The sequence below is a fragment of the Leptonychotes weddellii genome, chromosome 13 (assembly GCF_054177405.1).
Source record: "Leptonychotes weddellii isolate Sample4059 chromosome 13, ASM5417740v2, whole genome shotgun sequence".
NCBI lineage: Eukaryota > Metazoa > Chordata > Mammalia > Carnivora > Phocidae > Leptonychotes > Leptonychotes weddellii.
The window spans coordinates 8,084,875-8,110,078 of record NC_138381.1 but is presented as its reverse complement, the minus strand read 5'-3'; the positions used below and the strand labels follow the sequence as shown (position 1 = coordinate 8,110,078).

At 34.3% G+C, this 25,204-nt stretch overlaps 1 protein-coding gene across 7 annotated transcripts in view; it reads left to right on the top strand.

Moving 5' to 3' along the window:
* CCDC102B (coiled-coil domain containing 102B) overlaps nt 1-25,204 on the top strand; it is a 199,346-nt gene that overhangs the window by 105,282 nt on the left and 68,860 nt on the right. For all 7 annotated transcript variants that reach the window (XM_081801052.1, XM_081801051.1, XM_031024431.2 and 4 more), the window contains one exon: nt 4,251-4,359. In XM_081801052.1, coding sequence (XP_081657178.1) covers nt 4,251-4,359 — 109 coding nt within the window. The remainder of the gene's footprint in view (nt 1-4,250; nt 4,360-25,204) is intronic.

The following is a 25,204-nucleotide window of genomic DNA, read 5'->3' as shown; positions in this document are numbered from 1 at the left end:
AAGATATAATTGTAACTACTTGCGAGTAGAATCACAAAATGACAAATCTGTTGCTGATTAAAAACATCTTTTATTATTTATAGTTTGATACTAACTCTAGAGTTTGAACTAATAGAAAAATTGATATCTGGATGTTATTACAAGTTAATCTGTTTTTGTTTGGTAAAAGCATTTGATATTAATAGACCTTAAAGAAAATACTTATTAGATATTTTACAGTGAAACAGTTAAAAAAATGATTATTTTATCCCCAAATATTAATGTCTCAGAAATTTTCATTCCTGAAAAATATTTTGGTTAATTTTCCTGTCTATATATATTTCCAAATTTTATGTTCAATTATTATGGGATCATGACAGTTAACAAAGTATCAAAAGATTGCATAGAAATATAATATCTTTCCATAAAAATCGTTTTGGTTCACACCTTATCTTTTAGTTCTGCAAATGTTATATATTTTAGCAATAAGATCTATAAAAGTTTACATCATCATATTAAAAATACTACTTTTTTGCTGAACTTTATTATTTTTTATTTTTTTATTTTTTTATTTTTTAAAGATTTTTATTTATTTATTTGACAGAGAGAGGCACAGCGAGAGAGAGAACACAAGCAGGGCGAGTGGGAGAGGGAGAAGCGGGCTTCCCGCAGAGCAGGGACCCCGATGCGGGGCTCGATCCCAGGACCCTGGGATCATGACCTGAGCCGAAGGCAGGCGCTTAACGACTGAGCCACCCAGGTGCCCCTGAACTTTATTATTTTTTAAAAGAAGTGCATAAAATATGCACTATTCTTTAGAGTAAAATCAGTTTTTTTCCTTCGCCTTATTGTAGTTCAAATGATATGATAATTTAAATTTCAATTATAAATTTAACTGTATAATTGATCAATTTTGAAAATCCCTCTAAAATATACAGCAAATTGATTAGGCCAGAAATTAAGAATTTAAGGAGTGCCCTCTGCTGCATAAATTTGTGTGCAATGTCCTCAGTGCTTGCTTGCATAGAGTCACAAATTTTTTTTTCATGAAGCCATACTAAAAATAAAAATATACAAGCATCACATTACCACCAAATACATGTTTATGAATTGCCTGTCCTTTCACTTCTCTAACTTGTACCATTTTTGTAATAAAAATACATAATTTTATTTCAGTAAACTAATAAATATTAGTTATTGCATTTAAGATGCATACTTGAAGAGATAAATAATATTCTTTTAAATATTACTAATTTGCCTTTAATAAGGAATAGGAATCTATTTTATTTTAATACACTTGGGCAAAATTCTATTATTTTTATTTCATGAACTGGCTTTGACTACTTATTCTAAGTCTAGGTGTAATCTAGATATAATTATATCTTTAGAATACATCTATGTTTCTCTATAACTAAGATTAAAAGTTTAATTAATATATAGTTGAAGTGTTCTTCTTGAACCTCTTATAAAATTCTTGAAAGAATATTTACCTCAGTACTTTTTGATGACATTTTTGAGAATCAACATTTATTCTACAGTAATAGTAAATCATTTTTATGTCAATGTGAGTCTTTTGCTAACATTATCATTTGATTTATTAAAGTGTAATGTTAAAAACTGATAGTGATTTCTGAACATGTATGATCTTGAATTTGTAAATTTTAAAATGTAGACTTTTTTCAAATTTTCAAATAAATTTTTATTGTGCTTATTACACAAATGTAGTTAATTAATATCCTTTAATAAAATCACTTTATTAATTTGCTATATTCCTTTTCCTTTTTAAAATTTTCAGTCCCTGACAAAAAAAGATTCCCATGTTCTTTTCATGCAACTCTAGTAAATTAAAATTATAAATATGGTGATTCTTAAACATTCCAATGAAGTTTAAACTTAGTGAAATTTTCTTATATTTTGCAACTTAAATTTACAAGTCTAAGTCAATACGCAATTTCTTTTAAATATTCAAATGTGCCTAATCATCCAAAAACCTTAAAATTATCCAAATGCCAAATATGTAACATATCTTAATGTACAGTGATTTTTACATGTTCTGTTTAAGTGTGACACCAAATATTAGTATTTGGCAATTTGTTCATTATTTCTATACTTAATCCCATTCTTCTTGAAATCCCAAACATAGTCACTCAGGATAAAAATAATATCTTGGTAAGTAACTTGGGTGTCATTAGCTGGCTGGGTCTGCTTATCTATCAGGATTTTGGGCTGAGGTTGTTAATCTGGAGCTGTGGACATTTATAGACAGTGTTCATAGAACATAGACTTTTATATCAAGCCCTTTTGTTTGTTAGTTTTAATATACTTATTGTTAATAAGGCATTCAAAATTATAGTCATAAATGGTGCTGGTGTTTTTGCAACCTGAGTCTTCTGAGGTTAAACTCTAACTAATTCTCACATGTTCTCTTCAATTCTATGGCTTGGTTCATGCAAATATAATTATATAACTTTTTAATAAGCTGTTTATCCATTGATTGGATTAAACTAATATATTTATGACCTAATTCTACTTTAAATTATTTTCATAGTATCGCTACCTGGAATATTCATATTTCTCATAAATATGTAAATGGCATTCAATTTTGATTCTGGGTGCATCTTCCAGATGTGTGAATGTTTCTAAGTTCCTTCTAGTGACATTATCACTAAAATAGACCCAAGTGTGTGTATTGGTTAATTATAATTACAAAAAGGTTGTAACAAACAACCACAAAATCTCAGTGGTATACAACAATCAGACTTTATTCAGCTGGCGTCTCTGAGGCAACTAAAGGCTGATTGATCTACACTGGGCTCTGCAGGAAAGACTGGTTATGGTCCTGTGTCTCACACTCCCACTGAGAGCAGTGAGTCTGCATTGCTATGTACTTCTCATTGCTGTGGCCAAAATACAAGAAGGTAAAACCAGTTGCATAAACACTTGGAAGGCTCAGCCACATGATGCCCACTAGCATTCCATTGGTGATGTCAGGCGCATTTTCCATTTTCCAAAACACTGCAAGTGATGATTTTGTCATGTGTTTCACCACTAAATAACACATACCACCGTTTTTCCAGCTGCTTATGTTTTATCACCGTTTTTCCTGTAGCATTCCCCTTTTAAGTATTGTTTTCTGTCAGTTATCTTTAGCTGCAGAAAAAAACTCAACAGAACAACACACACACACACAACCCATAAAATTCAGTTGCCTAAAACAATGATATATTTTGCCCATATGGATACAAAAAAGGTGGGCCAGCTCAGCTTGTCTCCATAGTAAGGTTGGGCTCAGATCTGCTTTATGTTTTTATTTGGGGACAGCATTTCCTCAGGGAAACTCTTTTCACAGTGATGGCTGAGACATAGAAGAAGAAGCCCAACCACACAGATTCTTTTCAAACATCTGGGTCTGTCCTATCTGCTAATATCCCATTGTCAAAGCCTAGAAACAAGGGTTGGGGAAAGCAGCTCTGCCCATTGAAGTAGAGAAAAGAGATTGAGCATTTTTAACAATAATCTGATGCACCACACAGATGAGGATTGGCCATCTGCAAAGGTCGATATATGCTAATTACAACCAGAAGTAAACAATTATTTTCAGTGACTCACTCTGATAGACATATGGGCATACAAAAAAAATCAATAATTGAGGTATTAAAGGACTGGATTTCAATCCTAACTCTGTCATTTGTTGTACAAATGGATAAATTAATTTCAATTATTTTAAATAAAGATCCCAGTGAAATTGCTTCATTAAAACAAAACTGCAAATATTTTTTAAAAAGTATTTTTATATCCCCAGTAAATGATTGATTTCTTAAATTATTATGTAGACTCCTTGGCATTCTCTTTCATATCAAAGGATTCTTCATTCATATATAGTCACAGTATGAGGTTGGATAAAAGCCATGTTAAAATTAGAAATATATATATATTCATATTCATATTGTTTCCTTATATGGGAGGGAAACAATATGAGTAAGAGAATGAGAGAAATGCATGAATAATACAGGAGAAAGCAGGTAGAAAGTCAAATATTTTGATACTGGCAAAGTCATATGTTTAACCTACTCTAATGCTAATTGACAGAATAACAAATTAAACCGTTTTATTCAATATTTATAATTTTTAATAAGCTAGGAAAGTTTTCCTGTGATTATAAAGGTCATATACAAGTATAAAAATAAGGAAAATAGGAAATCAAAAATTGAATGTGTTCCTAAAATTATTTTTAAATTGTAAGTCTATTTTGCTTTTAATTCTTTATTTAGAATGCGCTCATCTTTGGAAAAAGAAATAGAACGACTGGAGTCAGCTTTGTCTGTATGGAAATGGAAGTATGAAGAACTGAAAGAATCAAAGCCAAAAAGTCTGAAAGAGGTATGGAGGCATACTATGTAGAGAAAGAAATGAAACTGACAGTTTTCTCTGTTCAGATGTGTAACCTAGTAGGCAGAAAGCTCCATAGACAAGAGGAAAAGTAAAAAATTGAATTTCCTTCACAAGAGGGATATTTTAACTCACATGTTCATGTGAACTCAGTCAAACTCAACCCATAAGAAATCTTGTTCTAAATAACACATATTTTTAATGATCAACATTACACAATTAACTATCCATTCCAGGCACATGTGAGGGGAATGCTAAAGAGGTCATTATACCATAGCACTTATAATAAACAATTTTATCTTTTTTTTTTTTTTTAAAGATTTTATTTATTTATTTGAGACAGAGAGAATGAGAAACAGAGAGCATGAGAGGGAGGAGGGTCAGAGGGAGAAGCAGGCTCCCTGCCGAGCAGGGAGCCCGATGCGGGACTCGATCCTGGGACTCCAGGATCATGACCTGAGCCAAAGGCAGTCGCTTAACCAACTGAGCCACCCAGGCGCCCCTAAACAATTTTATCTTATTCTTTTGTGTGACAGTATGAAAATACCAATATATCTCAAGTGCACCTAGGTTCTTTTCATATTGGCTTTATGGATTATTCAGGATCAGCGACTTGCCTTTATACTTTTCCTTTGCGTTTTCATCAATAAAATTCTGTCACGAACCTTTCCCATTTCAATGATTAATATTCATTGTTAAAACAATATTAATTGCACATCTTGTGTGTACCAAAGCATTGTTCTAGGTAAGCATGTGGGATAGAATAATGAGCAAAGCAAAGAAAAATCCTGACAAAATGATGACAAGCCAAATGCCTCAAATGAGTCAACATTTAGTTGGGTGTGTATATATGTGTGTTTATTTATATATGTATTACATTAATTATATACTATGTATTATACATTATATATTACATGTATATATACACACACACACACACATATATATGTCCATGCATACAAAGCATACGTATGCTGACCAGCTGTCTAAAAGAAGGTGAGTCTCTAAATCAAGTATGTAATTGTGCCTTAATCAAAAGCACTATTCCATCCGTTGTTAAAAAACGTGGTAAGCAGTATTTCTCTTTGTTTATGAAATCCCATATTAATGTTGCTTCAGGTTTGTTTCCAGCAAGTGGTAAAGTTTAGAGTCATCACGTTTGTTGAACTCACATGACGAACCTTAGTTGCCAACATAAGCCTGACTTAGGAGTCGTACGTAGGCGTTCTGACGTCCGTGGAGTATAGTAATGATCATGCACTGGCTCAGAAATAGTCAGCTATGTTGACACAGTGGACCCCTGAGATTTAAAATGAGGGAGAACTTTTCCTAATATTATTAAGCAAATATCTCCTGCTTAAAAATAATTTATTAACAAAAGGTCATTTCAGTGAGAGCCACAGATGGTTAGTTTGAGAACATTTCTCAATGAGCCTAAATTAAACAATTAAAGCTAACAGGCCACATAAAGTTTACCTCTCCTTTATAGATTCACGTTAGATTGTCATAGTTGTTTTGTTTTTAGCTCAAGCTTTCGGTATATGTATATATGTATACACAATGTATGTGTGTGTACATATACACATGCATTTATATATGGATTCATAGCATTTATATTCACAGGTACTTAACTGAACATGATGTCTCTGAGTGTGAACAAGGACAGTAAATTAATGTTATACAGGAAAACAGTTCAGAATACAAGAATTATATATATTTAGAGTGTATGTGTATTTGCCCCTATAATTTAATGGGCTCTAAATTTGATTGAGAAAACTAATACTGAAGATAGAATGGGTTTTAAATTTAAAATAAATGTGCATTTACTCTTTCTTGCCACTAGTGGACACTGCAGACTTGACAACATTAGTTTCTTAATGCTTTTTTTCCAAGTAATTTAACATTTATGTAGCAACTGTTTTTGAAAAAGGCATGGTTTTGAGTTGGTTTACAAAGGATATGTATATTTTAAATGTTTAATGTTTTATATTCAAAGATGATATTTTGGACATTAAGTGGGAACTTGTCTACTTTAACAGAGCTTTATAGATGAGAAAAAATAAAACCAATATAGCATTTTACACTGTAAAATGGGTCTACATTTGATACACATACAGAAATATGTATAAGTACATATGTGATCCTTTTACTAGATAAAATTATAGAGGTTTTGAAACAGGGGAAACCTCAACATTGTTGTGAAAAATTTGTTCAACTATTTAAACTTTGAGCACGTTTCAGTTCAATGAACTACAAATTTGAACATTGAGTGGAAGTGACAATTAATAAAAAAAGTTTTACTGTAGATGATGGAAAGTTAATTTTAACAGAGAAAGAGAAAAAACATTATTTGATTTATTTATATGAGATTACTTTTTAAAATCTCTTTCTACTCCCTAAAAATGGAATTTGTGATAATCTTTAAAGCCTTTTTAGAAGAGATGTGATATGCACATATGTTTAAATTATTTTATAAAATATTGTGGAACATTTGAAAATATTTAAAAACTGAATAAGGAAAAATACTTTGTCACGTAATTTTTATGTATACTTTGTTTTATCATAGATTAGAACAAGAAGAATTTTGTGGTACATTTAAGATGGCATTGTAGAGTAATTATAAGTGTAAAATATTCAAAGTTTCTATTCAGTTGATTGACAATCTGGAAATGTGTCATGATGTATCCTTTGGAACTTCATGTGAATTCTCTTTTTTACTCCATTCCTCAAAAATTATGATAAATGACCTTCACTTTCACTGTAGCTCCTCATCTATAAAAAAATTTTGAATACAAATGTAATTCTGTTTTAGATGCCTGAAACTGTTACAAGCAAATACATGCCTGGCTAGGAACTGCTGATAGAAAGATTAGCAATTTTTAGAGATGGAAACAGATGTGCTTAATAGACCAAGGTTTTTAAAAATGTATTTGAAAGTCTGGCATCTTTAGAGGGAAATCATTCTTAAAGCACTGACATTTAGCGAAGAGTAAATATAAGAACTTAACTGTAAAATCTAATACGTATTTAAAACACAACCAAGACAATGAGTAGTAGAAATGATATTTCAAATGCTGTTCCCATGCTAAATTTAATACTTATTCAGCTTTTCCTTTGCACATGTGTAAGTACTGATTTGGAATTACAATATGAATTCCAATTTTTTGAAATGGTTATTTTCATGAAACCTCATGATCTAGAGAATAGAATATTTATGGAAGCAATATTGATTACAAATAATTATGAATACTCTGGTTTCTCTTCAGATCGTGTAAATCTTTTGCCTTTTACAAATAATTATGGTACTTTTGCTTTAACAATAAATGACTCTGATTCTTTCCATAATGGAAGATATCTTACCATATATGGAGAATACTGCTAACATTTTAAAAACTGAAAAATGAAATGTAACTTTAAAAATGAAATGTAATTTGTCTTTGAAAGTTTTGTACTCTTACTGGAATTTTTTTAAGGATTTTATTGAGGAATCTTCTATCTTTTTGTGATAATAACTGTTTCTAGTAATTTATAATTTACAATGTTCTTTTGTAATATTTATATTAAATACTTACAGAGACAAGCTTTGTGGGGCCATATACGGCACTAAGGGCCGTCAATAAAGCCTTATCTCAAATACCTCAAAACACCGTTCTGATTTTGGGGAAACAGAAGGTTAGAATTAGGATTATATGTAGCTAAAATTCTACACTATTACCTTTAATTTTTTTCAGAAATAAGATTTTTTCTAAATTTTTCTTTTATTTATTTTTTACTTGAAGTTTGGTTGAAGATACCTTCACTTTTTAAAAGATTATGTCAGTGGACACTTAGGTTGCTTCCATATTTTGGTGAGTGTAAGTAATGCTGCAATAGATGGAAGGATGTATATATCTTTGTGAATTAGTATTTCATTTTTTGGGTAAATACCCAGTAGTGTAATTATTGTATCATATGGTATTTTTATTTTTAATTTTTTGGGAAACCTCCATACTGTTTTCCACAGTGGCTGTACCAAATTACATTTCCACCAACAATACACGAGGGTTCCCTTTTCTCCACATCTTTGCCAACACTTGTTATTTCCTGTCTTTTTTATTTTAACCATTCTGACAGATGTGAAATGTATCTCACTGTGGCTTTGATTTGCATTTCCCTGATGATGAGTGATATGAGCATTATTTCATATGTCCGTTGGCCATCTGTATGTCTTCTTTGGAGAAGTGTCCGTTCATGTTTCCTGACCATTTTTAATTGGATTATTATTATAATTATTTTTTTTTTGGTGTTGAGTTGTATGAGTTCTTTATTTATTTTGGATAGTAACTCTTTATTGGATATGTTATTTGCAATATTTTCTCCCATTCAAGAGGTTGTCTTTTAGTTTTGTTGATTGTTTCTTTTGCTGTGCAGAAGCTTTTTATTCTGATGTAGTCCCAGTTTATTTTTGCTTTTCTTTCCCTTGCCAATATGACAGCTATTATGCATGCATAAGGAAAAGATCCTCAAAGATACTTATTTGAAATAGGTGGATGGCGAAGTGTTAGTACTGTTATGAGCTCAAAACTTAGTTTAAACCTCTCTCATTTTGCTATTTTTGTGGCTTAAAGAAATTACTCCATAGAAATGACCAAAATTTTTAATATATCTTATCAGTTCTAACCCTAAACTGTAGCTCCTACCATTGCTTTCCATCTCTGCTACTTTCCCAGTCATAACCATCAGATCTCCTACTTTGCCCCCTCCTGCCAGGTCTCTTATCCGTCACTGTTGAACTTTTTATTTTTCCATCCAGCAATCAGAGTGATATTTCTAAAAACACAAACTGGATCATATTACACCCTTGCTTCAAACACTTCATTGACTTCCCTTTTACTTAGAGTATAGCTGCCCTCCAAGTAATTGGAAGTCTAAGGAAATTTAAATCCACCTGGTTAAACCACCAGATGTTGACAATTCAAAGGATGTCTGATAATGATACCACTCTTTTCTACCCTAAACTGCTCTAACGAGCAGTGCCCCAAATTTCAGTGGATAGGACCCAACAGATGATTATTTTTGACTCACATATATGCCCTACATGTGTTTGGAGGGTAGCCTTCTCCTTCTATGTAGTGACTCTGTGCCCTGGGCTCTCAGAGGTCATGCAGCTGAGATGAACACTCTGCATCTGATCAAGATTAGGAAAGAGAATGGGGATCATATGGGGCTTTGTGCTCTGGGCTTGGGGGCAGTGTACCTTAGTTCCACTTACAACCCACAGGCAAGTACTCATTTGCATAGTGACACCTAATTGTAAGGAATGTTGGGAGATGTATTCAAGCTATATACTTAAAAAGAAAGAGAAAATGAATTTTGTAACCATCTAACCAGTTTTCTGCTGCAGGAATCAATATATTACATAATTAGTAGCATTTACTGATTAATATGTTATCTTATTAATAAATATATTAATTAATATATTACCTTCATTGTTACTGATAAGACATATGTAAGGGAAAGTGAGCTTCCTAATCCTAAAATCCATATTAAAAAGTTTGACTTATATCCCCACAGATGAGCTGGACAAGTGAAAGCTATTTTTCATGTGAGACCCTTTTACTCTTCAGCCTTTGTGTTTGAGAAAAATTGTGGAAGGTATGTTTCTTGCAGATCTCTCTTACCCAAAGAACGGGAGAGAAAGGAGTAGAGCTCCAGGTGCCCAATTTCCCCTTTAAATTCACCAGTGAAATAACTCCTCCTCCTCCTGGGAAGGAAAGAATAATAGATGGAGGGACACCTGGAGTTGTAGGCAAATAGCTGGCCATCCACAGGGATGGATGCTTTGAGTAGAGAAAAAAACTCCCCTCCCTTTACTATTTACCATAGTCTACATGATTTCACTTTTTTTTTTAATCAACTGGTGGATACTTGTTCCTGTGCTGGCTGGGGTGATTGATCCTGACTACCAGGGGGAATTTGGACTGGTGCTCCCCCATGGAGCTGAGGAAGATTGTATCAGGAATGCAGGAGATCCCTTAGGGAGTCTTAGTATTACCATACTCTGTGATTAGGTTGGTGGAAAACTACAAAAATCCAATGCAGGCAGGATTAGTAATGGTCCTGAGCCTTCAGGAATGAAGGTCTGGGTCATCCCACCAGGTAAAGAATCATGACCATCTAGGTGCTTGCTGAAGACAAAGGGAACACAGAATGAATGGCTGAAGGAGATAAAACCAGGTGGCCAATTACAGAAATGAGGACTGTAAGTGTCATGAGTATTTCTTCCTTGTTTTGCTGTGAATATGCCTATCCCTCTGTCTGCCAGCAGAAACCAACACTGTTTATCTCTTTATATCTTTGTTTTCTTTCCTCTCTGATTCCCTATCATTAACATAAGATGTATTGCTTTAATATCAGTATTTAAGCATTATTAATTTTACTTCAGAGTATTTAACTTATGGGATATCAGGAGAAGAGTAAACATTACTCAGGGACTTTACCTACTCTTCTGAAGAAGGATTAGTGCATTTTCAGTTCTATGCAGAAAAGTTGTATCATGTTAGATGGAATTAAGACCTTGTTTTTGTCGTTATGTGAAGATTAAGTGTGGTTTTTAAGAGTTGCATATGGATGCCAAGCTGACAAATGGTTGTGATGTGATGGTTAATTGTGATGGTTAATTTTATATGTCAACTTACCTGGGCTAAGGGTTGCTCCGGTCTCTGGTAAACATTTCTGGTGGGTCTTTGAGAGTGTTTTTGGCACAGAATAAAATTTGAATGGGCATTCTGAGTAAAGAAAATCCCCCTCCCCAGTGTAGGCAGACATCAACCAATCCACAGAGGGTCTGAATAGAACATAAAGGCAGAGGAAAGGTGAATTTGCTCTTTGCTTGAGCTGGGACATCCATCTCCTCCTGCCCCAAACTGTCGGCTTCATGATAATATATATCACGTCTGCTTTATTCATCTCCCTCTAGCCAGTGCTGAACAAATGTTATTATAATTTGTGGTGACCCACCCTTTTTTTCTCTGGCTCTATATGCTTATATTTCTGAATGATCACTGCAGCTATAGTGTAAGAAGGGTAGGGGGAATCCTAGACTTGTCTTTTATTAGCCTGATGAGGCTACTGCTGTACATCCCTGAGGATTTTAGATTTTCCAGGGCACTGGAGTGAACCTTCACCCCTAACATCCTATCCGTCATGAAAATCTGTTCAATTTGTTCTTTGCAAGACACAAATTAGCTTATCAGGCCAAAGAGTGAGGCAGATAAAATACTGAAATGTATAAGAACAATGAAGCATATGGGACACCAGTTTGCTGATATAAGTGCCTTCAAGACCTTTTAAACAAACCTAATTAAGAATAATATAAGCACTAAATTACATAAGTCAGAATGAATTGAACTACTATTGGATAATTTATAGACATTGCCAAGGTAACGCTCAGAACACTGTGACGACTGACTTAGCTCGAAGGCTACTATAAGAATTATGAAAGAAAATTAGGCTATTCAGAACCCACTTTGCTTGTGGATATAAAGATATAGATAGGCATAGATATACCTACAGCTAGATATGAAGAAAAGGACAGGTTGAAATCAGAGGTTTCAACATCTATTTAAGTTAAGCAATACTATTTTAAAAATTAAAACATAACACAAAGGAATCAGTTGATATTTATAGAAATTAATAGTTTGAGAATAATGATAAAAGTGGGTCAAAAAGAAAAAAAAAGATAAGTTCTCTGGGTTACACAATGGTTCCACAGAGTGAGGACAGTTGGTCTATGAAACATCTTTATTTTATATCCGAGTTGACAGGACATTTTCCAGCAATGCATGACTCATATATCTAAAGATTCTTATTTTACCTTTTTCTGTAAGAAGGCTCTATACAAGGACATTCAGTTAGGAACATTCTGGAGATAAGAATCCTCCTTTCAGTAAAGAGCATTAGTATTCTTACCTTTAGGAGCAGTTTTCATGTTGCAAAGAAGATTGAACAAAGATACCTGCCATCTTTTCCCTTCCCCAAGTGTATGCCCAGTTCACCCTTACCACGTACTGACACCAAACGTATTTGATTGTATACAACTGAATGAAAAAACCTGATCTAGGACAAGAATGTATGGTATGCCATTTAAAAAATTCTGTATGATACAAAAAACCTGAAATGATATATTTTAAATTGTCCATTTTTTCATATGCATTACATATCATTTTTAAATTTAGAAACATGCTTTTTAAATTTTTTTCAAATATGTAATTTGAAGATAAGGATTCTAGAGTTAGAAGTTTGAGTTTTTTGGGTTTGGAGGTTGCATTTTTGGGGAATTCCAAGTGTTTCTAATGAAATTTTTTTAGTTTATTGGGGTATAATTGATATGCAAAAATACATTTAATGTATACATTTTGATGAGTTTGGATAGATGCATACATCTGTGATACCATCACCACTAAGGTACTAAACATATCCATCATCTCCTGAAATTATCTTGTATTCTTTGTGTGCATGTATGTGTGTTGTGGTAAGAACACTTACTACGAGATCTGTCCTCTTAATATGTTTTAAAGTGCATATGCCATATTAACTGTAAATACTATAGTGCACATCAGATCTCTAGAACTTATTCATCTTGCATAACTGAAACTTTATACCCATTTAAAAACAATTCCCCCTTTCCCTCTCTCTTTTAACCCCTGGCAACTACCATTTTATTCTGTTTCTATGAGTTTGACTATTTTAGATACTTCATATAAGTGGAATCATGCAATATTTGTCTTTCTGTTACTGACTTATTTCACTTAGCATGATTTCCTGTAGGGTTCATCTCTGTTGTTGCAAATAGCAGGGTTTCCTTCCTTTTAAAGCTAGATGATATTCCACTATATGTATATACCAGTATTTTCTTTATCCATTCATCTGTAAATATATTTTTGTTTCCATATCTTGACTACTGTAAATAATGCTGCAATGAACATGAACAGGTATCTCTTAGAGATTCTGATTTCAATTATTTGGATACCCATAAGTAGGATTGCTGGATCACATGACAATATTTTTAATTTTTTGAGGAATCCTTAAACTGTTCTCCCATATACCTCCTGCCCCCACACATACTAGCCTTCTGCATCATCAACATCACTTACCAGAATGTTACATTTTTTTTTTTTTTTACCAAGGATGAACATTCCTTGACACATGATAATCACCCACAGTTCATCATTTACCCTAGGGTTCATTCTTGGTGTTGTAAATTGTGTGGGTTTAGACAAATGTATAATAATATGTATCCATCATTATGGTATCACACAGAGTATTTTTACTGTCACTGTTCTAAAAATCTGCTGTGTTCTGTCTGTTTATCCTTCCTTGCTCCCTTAACCCTTGGCAACCACTGATCTTTATATTGTCTCATAGATTTGCCTCTTCCAGAATGTCATATAGTAACATCTTGGTTACTTGCAAGATGTAGCAGTTATGAATAAGGCTGCTGTGATCATTTGGATGCAGGTTTTTGTGTGGTTTTTCTTCTCGTTTCATTTAATTATTACCCCTGCTGAAATGAGTTACTGCCTTAGATTATTTCATAGATCATGACCACCCTCTAGATAGCAGCATTCAAAGGAGAGGGTAGCAGCTCAGAGTACGGCAAGTTATGTGGAAGGAACTCAGGTGAGCTCTTCTGATGAGAAGGGGCTATTCGTGTGGTGGAGACTCAGAGCACCACTGACTCCTCTCCAGGGCTGTAGTGCATTCTAATTAGTATCAGTAGTTTTAATGAGGGTTAAGAAATCCTAGATACAGAAGGCTCCTTTAGCTGGTATTTTAACAGGGATCATATGGGAGGATTGAAAAGACACAGATGACGACCTGGAATAGAGAGTATTCTTTGGGATGCACTTTAGAATGTGTAGTTGTCTCATGAGGCAATTTTCCTTTGTAATACAGTTCTGAAGTTGTGATCAAAGACAATGGAAGATATAATTATATATTCATATTAAAACTTCTTCTAATGTAGATGAAATGAGGAGCCAGTGGAATCTCATAAGGGTTCTCCCATGGATAATCTGAACTTTAGAAAAAAAATAGTAAATAATCATTTAATGTAGTTGTACTGAATTAGCAGAATCCATAGGATTCACCTGAAAAGAATTTATATATAATCTATCTCCAGGTCTCTTTTTGGACATTTTGATATAATTAGTTAGGAGCGCTTATCATGTATCTGTACTTTTAGAAGCTCATTATTCTGATATACACCCCAAATTGAGATCTGCTGCTGTAAAATATTAGATCTCAGAGCAGGGTTGGGAGGACCATTGAGAGCCTCAAAACCAATTGTGATCATTCATTTTATGTTACAGATCAACTTTACTCATCACTGAGTACCCAGATATTTGATCAGACATTGTTTTAGGTGTGTCTCTGAGGGTGTTTCTGGATGAGATTAACATTTGGATCAGTAGCAGATTGCTCTTCCTAATGTGGGTGGGCCTCATCTAATCAGCCGAAGGCATGAATAGAACAAAAAGGCTGACCCTCCTGCAACTAAGAGGGAACTCCATCTGCCTGACTGTCTTCCAGCTAGGACATCAGTTTTTTTTGATTTCAGACTTGAACTGAAACATCAGCTCTTCCTGGGTCTCAAGCCTGTGGGACTCAGACTGGACCTCTACCATGGGCTCTTCTGGTCCTCATGTCTTTAACTTGGACTGGAACTTTCACCACTGGCTCTCCTTGGTCTCTTCAGCTTGCCAACTGCAGAAATTGGGAATTGTCAGCCTCCATAAATCATGTGAGCCAATTCCTCATGATAAGTATCTTTATGGAAAAAAAAAATGTAAAAATAAATGGAAAGATTTTAATGTAATATAAAATAAAATAAGAATGATATATATCTTCTATTTGTTTCTCTGATGAACCCTGACTAATATACCAGCCTCACTGAAAAACCCATAGCTTAACCAGATCTACTCACTGCAAGTCCTGGTTTCTTTCCATCTGATGATCTGGTACATGTAACTGAAACAGTTACATGTATTCCTAGTTAGTAACATAAATTATGAAATGGAATGTATACATTCCTTATTTTTCATATTGACTGGTAGATTGACTTAAAAATAATTTCTTTATGTATTGTAGAGAAAATACTGTGCTAAAAGAAAGATACTTGTTACTTGGTGATTTAGTGTTTTGTACTATATACACTCCTTTCAGTTCTACAAAGGAGAAGGAGCATGATTCCTTCTCTGCAAAGGCCGCTGTACAGATAAGCTGAAGAAGTTTCAGCTCCATGCCCCTGACATGGACCCCTTCTAGGACCTAGCAAGCCATCCTAGCAAGATGTAAATATGTTCATATATTTTTGTGTAATTTGCAAAAATAAAATAATTGAGACTTATTTAAACCTCTACCTCTTTCCACTCTGAATTTGCCCCCAACACTCTTGTCCTCTTCAATCTTGGACACGAAGTAGCTGTGGAAATATTTGGGGTCTTACCAAGTTGAAATTGAATTGAGGATACATACAGTTTATATATGGTGGAATATATTTTTGGATGTGTTTGTTATGTATACCTAGTTAGTATGGAAGTTCTCACCTCTCAGAAACATACTTGATACTTTTAAATGGAAAAAAAAGAAAATCATATAAAAGATAAATTTTAGGATACCTATATTTGTGGGGTAAAAGTTTGAAAAAGTGCATATTCCCAACAGCAAATAGGCTTGTGTGTTATCCTGTGAGCTTATTTATCCAAACTTATTTCACAAAAAACTGACCAACTATTCTGGAAGAAAGACTAAACCCTCTTTATTAAAAATGATGTTACACAGTCACTGTCATAATAAAAGTTGATGACAGTGTATACAGTCAAAGGTCTAGGAAAAATTTTTAGTTGTTATTTAGTAGTTATTCCTAGACCTTTATATTATTTTTCAGGATTTTATGATATATTATGGTATATGTCAGCTTTCCAAAATTTGTGAATGTTGTTTCCTCATTCTAAATAACTGTTTACTTTTATTCCTAATTGTGCTTTGTCCCCAGTTGGAAAAAAAAAAAGAAAATCAGCCTCTATAAAACCTGAATTTACTCATGTTCCTCTGCTTTCCCTTAGCTCAACCTCCAAAATTCCAGCAGATGGCTTTCTTCTGCATAGTGTGATTTCCTGGTGTCCACACTATTATTTTATTACTTATTATAAGTGCCTGCTTGCTTTTTATCTCTTTACCTAGAGAACAATCACCTTCAGGACCGAGACACCTTCCACTACCTGAGTCTGACTCAGTGAGAAGCGGTCAAAAGACACTTGCAATGGACTTAATGAGGGTGGGTAAATGTTTTAGGGCAAGGAAAGGAGAGTTGCTGGAGGATTCCAACCCCTTGCTTTTGGCCTATTTTCCACTGTTCTGGCTCCCCCTCCCCCGCCACTGTATAGAGATGGCTTTTGCTGATTCTACATATAGCACTGTTTACACAAAAAGACACAATATCCCAAAGAAGAAAAGTGGATTGTCAGCTATTTGGTCATGGGAAGGGTTTGCACAGGTCAGGCTCTTATCTCCAAAGATTTCAAAAATGCCATATGTTAGGGGAGAGGAGGAATGCATTAACCAACTTCAAGTCACCAAATGAGTGAAAAATTATATAAGATGGAATGTTTCCAAGAGTAACTTATTTACATAAAAAGGAAACAGCATTGTATGCATTTTAGACTTAAATCATAAGTTTAAGTTCTATTTTAATATTGACAGAGAGTTTGGGAAGTATCAAATTCACTTTGAACCACAATTTCAGTGTTAAGTAATGAAATACACAGAGAAGTGAGTGAGTAGGCTTTTTAATTCTTCCTCAGATAGGGATGCCAATGAGACAAATTAAGAGGTGGAAGCTCATTTTGTGCTTCAGGTAGTTTCATTAAGAATGCTCCTAACAGAAGCTCTTTGCGTTTTAAAATTAAAGGAGAAGCCATAATTGCTGTGATTCTTTCAAGGAAGTAATCTTTGCTCTTTACATATTTTTAACAGCTTTATTGCAATATAATTCACAGACTGTACAACTCATCCACTTAAAGAGTACAGTTCAGTACCAGTGTATTCACAGAGTTGTGTAACCATCACCACAATCAACTTTAAAACATTTCATCAGTCCAAAAAAGAAACCTCTGTCCATTAGCATGACCCTCCAACCACCACAGCTTTAGGTAATCACTAATCCAATTGAACACTATAGATTTGCCAATTCTGGGCATTTCATATAAATGGAATTTTGACTGGCTTCTTCCACTTTATGTTGGTTTTTGAATAGTTATGTAATTTGCTATCTCAGCCACTATTCCTGCCACAACTCAATAAAGACATAAACATTGTGCTGATCTTTTTTATGGAAACCTCATTTAGAAAAAAATTATTAGGAGGTCTAATTATCCAAAATACACAAAGAACTCTTAAAATTCAACAGTAAGAACACAAACAACCTGATTTAAAAATGGGCCAAGAACTTAGACACTTTACTAAAGAAGATATACAGATGGCAAATAAACATATGGGAAGATGCTCCACATCCTCTATCATGAGGAAAATGAAAATTAAAACAACAGTAAGATACCACTGCACACCTAGGAAAATGACCAAAATCGGGAACACTGACAACACCAAATGCTGACAAGGATGAGGAGCAACAGGAACTCTCATTCACTGCTGGCGGGAAAGCAGTATGGTAAATACAGTTAGCAATGCTGGACTGTATATTTACAAGTTGCTGTAAGAATAGGGCTTTAGTATTTCCCCAAGAACAACAATAACGGCAATTTGATAATTGTAGGAGGTGAAGGCTGTGTCAACGAACTTCATTGTGGCAAACATTTCACAATGTATAAGAGTGTCAAATCATCCCACTGTACACCTTAAACTTACACAGTGTTGTGTGTCAATTGTGTCTAAACTGGACAGCATTTTTTTAAAAAGACCTTTATGGGAGCCTGGGTAGTGCAGTCGGTTAAGTGTCAGACTCTTGGTTTTGGCTCAGGTTGTGATCTCAGGGTCGTGAGATCAAGCTGTGCATTGGGCTTGCACTCAGCGTGGAGCCTGCTTAAGTTTCTCTCTCCCTGTGCCCCCGCCCCCCGCACCATTCTCCCCCTCTCTTCTCTCTCAGAAAAATCAATCTCTTTAAAAAAAAAAAAAAAAAAAAGGGGGCACCTGGGTGGCTCAGTTGGTTAAGCCACTGCCTTTGGCTCAGGTCATGATCCTGGAGTCCCGGGATCGAGTCCCGCATCGGGCTCCCTGCTCAGCGGGGAGTCTGCTTCTCCCTCTGACCCTCCCCCCTCTCATGCTCTATCTCATTCTCTCTCTCAAATAAATAAACAAAATCTTTAAAAAAAAAAAAAGATCTTTAAAGGACATTTGAATAGTTATAAATGATGGGGAAAAAAAGACTTTTTCTTCATTACTGGCTTTGAGCAATTTGATTTTGATCTGTGTTGATATAATCTTTATATATTTTTCCACTTGAGTTTGTGGAATTTCTTGAATCTGTGTATCTAGGCTTTTATTAAATTCGGAAAATTTTTGATCATTTTTTAAAATATTTGTCCCCAACCCTTTCTCAGGGACTCCAATTACATCAAGCCACTTGAAGTTCTCTTGGAGCTTGCTAATTAGCACCCATGTAGTCCTGTTGTGGTGGGCTAATGGAAATATACTGGAGGGCTTTGAGAGAGGAAATTTGGTTAGTGGGCTATATCCAGCACCTTGATCATTCTTGAGGGTCAGATGGTCTTCTCTATGATTAGGTTATCAGTATTTGCTAAATAGCACAATGGAAGTTAGGCCTCTACCCTCCCATAGAGATTGGGCAAAAGAGTGCTATCTCCTTCCTGGGTACATTTCATAAGAGATGGTTCCCAGCTCCTAGAGAAAGACATGCCTGGATTAGGAAGCTGGCAGAAGGCTGGGAGAAGATTTATACCTCAAAGAAGTAGAGCAGGAATTTACAATTGCCAGGTGTTGTTTTCTTTCTTTCTTTCTTTTCTTTCTTTCTTTTTTCAGGTGTTGTTTTCAAAAGAAACACTAAGAAAATGAAAAGTAAAGACCATGTCATCACAAATAAAACTGTCTAAAGTTTAATCAAGCTGAGGGGAACGTGAAGGCCCTCTTGGTCATTTTTAATTCTATCATTTTTACTATTTCTGTGCAAGTTGCAATTGAATGATTTTGCTCCTCATTATGGGTCATCAGTTCCTATTTGTTTGCAAGACATGTAATTTTTGATTGGACTCCTGTCGTTAGGCATTTTACCTTGTTGAATGGGTGCTGAATATTTTTAGATTTAAAAAAATATTTTTGAGCTTTTTTCTGTGACCTAGTTCCATTACTTGGAGACATTTTTATCTTTTTTGTCATGAAGCTTTTAAGCCTGGTTAGGTGAGAGCAGAGTAGCATTTAGTCTATGGTTATTTTTTCTACTGAGTCCAGAGGCAAAACCATTCTGAGTACTTCACCTAATGGGCGGTGAATTGTGAGATTTATCTCTGGTAGTTGGAAATAAGAATTATTATTACTGGCCTTATTTCATTTGTAGGGATTATTTCTTTTAACCCTTTTGGGGGTAAGTTTCCTCAAAATTATGCTCTGGTCACCACCCTGGTGAATACTTGGTAGACCTCCAGGGTTCTCCCTCTGCTTAGGACCCTTTTGGAACTCTTGCCCACATTAAGCCTCAACCCGCTTCGTTCCCAGCTTCACCTCAACTCAGGGAGGCCACCTTGCTTTTCCTTCCTAATCTATGAGCTGAAAATTCCCTCCAGGCAGTAAATGAGCAATTTTGGGCTATTTTTCTTTGTTTTCCATTTCTTAGGAATTGCCTGTTAATTGGTGTTTTTACAATAGTTGTTTGCTCTATTTTTCTTGCTATTTTAGTTGTTTTGTGTTGGCAGATTTGGTTTCTGCTACTCTATCCTGATCTGCAGTCACTATTGTTTTGACCATATATTAGAAGTATGTTCCATCCTGTTTCCCTTACATATGGCCTTTGAAAAAAGCAGTTAGTTTTTATTTAGAATGTGTTTTACATATGCTTTGTGAGTGTTTTGGTTAGTCATGATGACTTGTTTTAAAATAATAATGTCTGTATTAAATATATTTTCTTCTTTTCTGGATTAAAAAAAAGTACAAAAGTTATTACCTTCTTTTAGGTAACATCTTATTTTTTTTACATAATTTCTAACCTTTTAATCATTCTTCCTTTTGCTAATTTATCAAAAGACATATAATTTCAGTCTCTCACTTTCATATAGTATTCACCCTGGAAAATTACACAGAATAAAATCTAGCTTACTCCTTTTCTGAAAAGCAAAGTAATTTGAAGCCTAGAAGTCTGATTGTCCAAGGTCAGAGAAGAGCTTTAGTAGGACCAGATCTAGAACACAACCTTCCTGATGTTTTTCTAGTATCCTTTTGACTACTCTGCTGTTACCCTTTTATAAAAATGCTAGAAATTTTATTGGGAGTCTGTGACTAAGAAGTACAATTTTTGTTGTTCTTGTTGTGATTTAGTACCTGAAATTGTTAGAAATGGGTAAATCAAAAGTTAAGAGGGGAAAAAAAGCAATACCTTTAGTTGCAACATGGAATAAAGGGAAGAGATTGATTTCCCTGTTCATCAATCATTGTGCAAAATAACTTCTTTCTATTGATAAAACAAGTTCGTATAAACATCTCTTGACAAACATCCACACAAAGAACTGCACCTCATTGTACTCTTTTATTAGATGTTTTATCTAAAATATATACTAGTTAACTTCTTGATGAAATACAAATTAAATTTCTCAGATGAACATTCTCTTCAGGTCATGATTAATCCTCCATTGACCAGTGTGATATTCTTTGATAACCTTGTGGATAAATCTGTTAAGAATAATAAATTATTCTTTGGGACTCTAATTGGCTTTCCCCTGGCCTTTGAGTGATTCTCTGGACAGAAATCAGCTATCAGGAAAATGTATAACCTTGGATTATTGAAGCGAGTACTGAGCCTGCACTTTAATGCAATTGGGAGAGTCAGGTAATATTACAGAATAGTGGTATTCAAAATGAATACTTTCCAATGGACACAATTGAAATGTGTTATTTTTCATACTCTTGATTTATAATCTTATGACTTGATTTAACTCTTGGATGAACTACTGTTCGTATTCATCTGCACCCTCACGACCACATATAGAAGAAAAAAGTCACCTCCTGTAATATGTATATTACATAGTTTCTATATGAAAATCTAATGTCTTTAATAGATACAGGTTCTGGACCTGAATTACTAACAGAAAAAAGATTGTAGATTAGTAGATCCTGTACTTTAAGATAAGCCAGAGTTGGGCAACTTTCCAAGTATGCTCATGCACAGGGGTAAGAGATTTGACAAGCCGAGGGACTGTTATTTTTTAAGCTTTTTACTATAGAAAATCTCAACTATATACAAAAACAGAAATAATACTGTCATGAACCCCAGTTTTTCCATCAGCTATATTTAATAATGATTATCTCTTGCTAATCATTTTTACCCATACCAAATCCATCCACATTACAACTATGTATTATTCTATCTGGACCTATTTCTATATGTATCTCAAAACATAAGGACTCTTGTTAAACATAGCAATACCGTTTTGAAACCTAAAAAAATTAATAATAATTTGCTAATATCAAATATTTGGTGTTCAAATTTCCAATTTTCTAAGAAATGTCAATTTTATTTTCACAGTTTACTTATTTGAATCAAAAATCAAATAAAGCTTAGGCATTTTAATTGAATGTCTTTTTAAGTGCACTTTAATATGTAGGTGTTTTTTTGTGCAAATTTTTTTTTCCTTCTTATAATTTGCTTATTTTTTAAAAAATAAGTTATTTATCTTTTAGGATTCTATTCTGGATTCTGTAGATTGCATTTATACATTATATGGTTTAATATGTTACTCTGTCTTCTGTATTTCCTATTAAATGTTAGTTGGATCAGGAGGTGTGATTTGATTCAGTTTCAAGACTGTCTCCTAGATAACATGTTCTTCATTAGAAAGCACATGGTATTCGTTTGTTTCTTTGTGGTGCTGATAGACTGATGCTCATTCCATTAATTAAGAGTTGCAAAATTGTGATATTCTAATTATTTCTTTTGAAGTTATTATTTGGAACTTTTTTTAAGATTTTATTTATTTTTTTGACCCAGAGAGAATGAGCACAAGCAGGGGAAGCGGCAGGCAGAGGGAATGGGAGAAGCAGGCTCCCCGCTGAGCAGAGAGCCTGATGTGGGACTCCATCCCAGGACCCTGGGATCATGGCCTGAGCAGAGGGCAGACACCTAGCCAGCTGAGCCCCCCTGGTATCCCTATTTGGAACATTTAAATAAAAAAACTTCCTCTCTGGGGCACCTGGCTGACTCAGTTGGTAGAGTGTGCAACTCTTGATCTTGGGGTTGTGAGTTCAAGTGCCACATTGGGTGTAGAGATTACTTAAAAATAAAAAAATATATATATATTTTTTAGAAAAGAACTTCCTCTCATACAATATTTTGTTCATTTAGACATAGTTGGGTTACAAGGTAGATTACTTTCCCCTTTCTTTACCAATTTACAAAATAATGAATTGGATCACTAGTATTGCCCAGTATTAAATTAGGTTTTTAAAGTATTATTATAAATTCATGAATTTAAACTTATTGGATGTTTTTTATAGTACCTGTACTTATCATCCTTAATGATATTCAAAAGGTAGCATATATAGAGAGCAAAACTTTTTTTTATATTAGCAACTGAGAATATTTGATGAAATCCCAGTAATCTTTTATAGTTTACTTACTCTATGGCATGGCAAGATATATATTTAATGGCATGACTCATCTTCAAAGACTCCTGGTTCTTAGAACAGGAAATATCTTAACACCACAGTCTGTGTATGGATGAGTGCATTGCTGTAGTGAAGGGCACTATTTCAGGCAATTTTAGTAGAAAAAAATGGAAAATTTATAAATATGTTACATCCTTGTCACTCTGCTCAGTCAGTTTCTGTTATCCTTTTTAATATTTTATCTTGATTACTTCTGGATTTTTAGAATCTTATTTCTTTTTACCTTATCTCTTAAGACATTATCTGTTGCATTTACTTGCTCTTATGTTCCTTAGAGCTTATTCTGAAATACTTTTTCTTTTCTTTCTAATTCTTTTCCTAGTACTGTAACATTTCTGAGTTTCTCTAATTCCTGGGTGTGTTGCTCTTTCATATTATATATAATTTTATTATTTTTGTTTAGGTCACAGTGAAAACTTTGACTCTTGTTTTCTTTTTCTCTAGTGGGTATGTATTTCTAGAATTTTCTCATTATCTATAGCATACTTTAACTGTAAGAGCATCATTCTGCTCATTCTTTTGTCATTATAATAACATTACACATGATTCAACTATGATCCTTTTCTGTTACTCATTCTTACATAGATTTAGGTTTTTTTGTACTTACAATAGAAAGAGAGTGGATGAAGAAGTGTTTTCTAGCTTCACCTAGAGCTCACTACTCAGTATTTGTGTAAAGTGCCCTAAATTTATGACTTTGTCTTGTCCTTTCCAAACCCCCCTGATTCTGTTCCTTAACTGATTTATCTGGATCACTCTGCCTTTATTGCCACTGTTCCTTTCATATGGATTCTATTCTCAGCATTTCCTGCTTTAGTTCATTCAGGTTTTTTTTTTTTTTTTTTAAGATTTCATTTATTTATTTGGGGGAGAGAGAGAGCAGGGGCAGAGAGAGAGGGAGAGAGAGAATCTCAAGTGGACTCAATGCTGAATAGGGAATCCAGTGCGGGGCTCAATCCCATGACCCTGAGATCATGACCTGAGCTGAAATCAAGAGTCAGGCCACTTAACTGACTGAGCCACCCAGGTGCCCCTAGGATGTGTTTTTAAAGGAAGTTTTGTCTGTTTGTTTTTGAGAGCATACAGGATATAGATTGTTGCACTTCGGACTTCAGTGTGAGCCTCTTGCACTCACTCACCAATTAGAATGTGTAAAACTCCCTTAGTTTCATCTACTGTTTTCACATTGACCTGACACACTTTAGGGGAGGTGTGCTGTCAATTTTGGGGTTCTCCTGTTCTCAGGGAATGTTGCTTCCATTTAATTTTCTCAAACAGATGCTGCTACTCTGCAGTTCTTAAAGCTGAGTGGATTGTCTTAACACACCTGTATCTTAGGGTTTGTAGGGAAAATTTGTTACCTCATTTTGCTGTAGGCCTCCATAGGTTTTAATTTTGTTATTGTCATTGCTGCCTGTTTTCATGGAGAGGTTTGCAGACCCTAAAAGGACTATCACCACCACACTACTGCCATCTTCCCACAGGTCCCCACGGGATAGTTATATGGATTTCAACTTCAGACTCCCAACCTTTCATATGTGGTCTTCAAAAATCCATTTGCCTAAAGAACTTTGTACTTTTCAAGTGAGTTCTCTTTTCCCACATTACCCTCCATCCACTTCTCATGAAAGTCATGCTTATCTCCCACCCAAATGTGATTTTAGAACATTTTACCAGAGTGGGGAAAATGCAGGAGTACCAAATATAGAGATATTTTGAAATATTGGTGTTGAGAAACCAACTAATCAATGGATCACAAAATCTTTGTCATTTCAAGTCATTTGTGATTTTCTTTTCCACAGAAATACTGGAATAGGACCTAATAGGTTGGTCAGTTTATAGATAATAAAAATTAATTTTGATATAAGATCAAAAGTGGCTTTGTCACTTAAAAGATATTAAAAAACAACACAAGCAGGCAAGATGGCGGAGGAGTAGGAGACCTGGATTT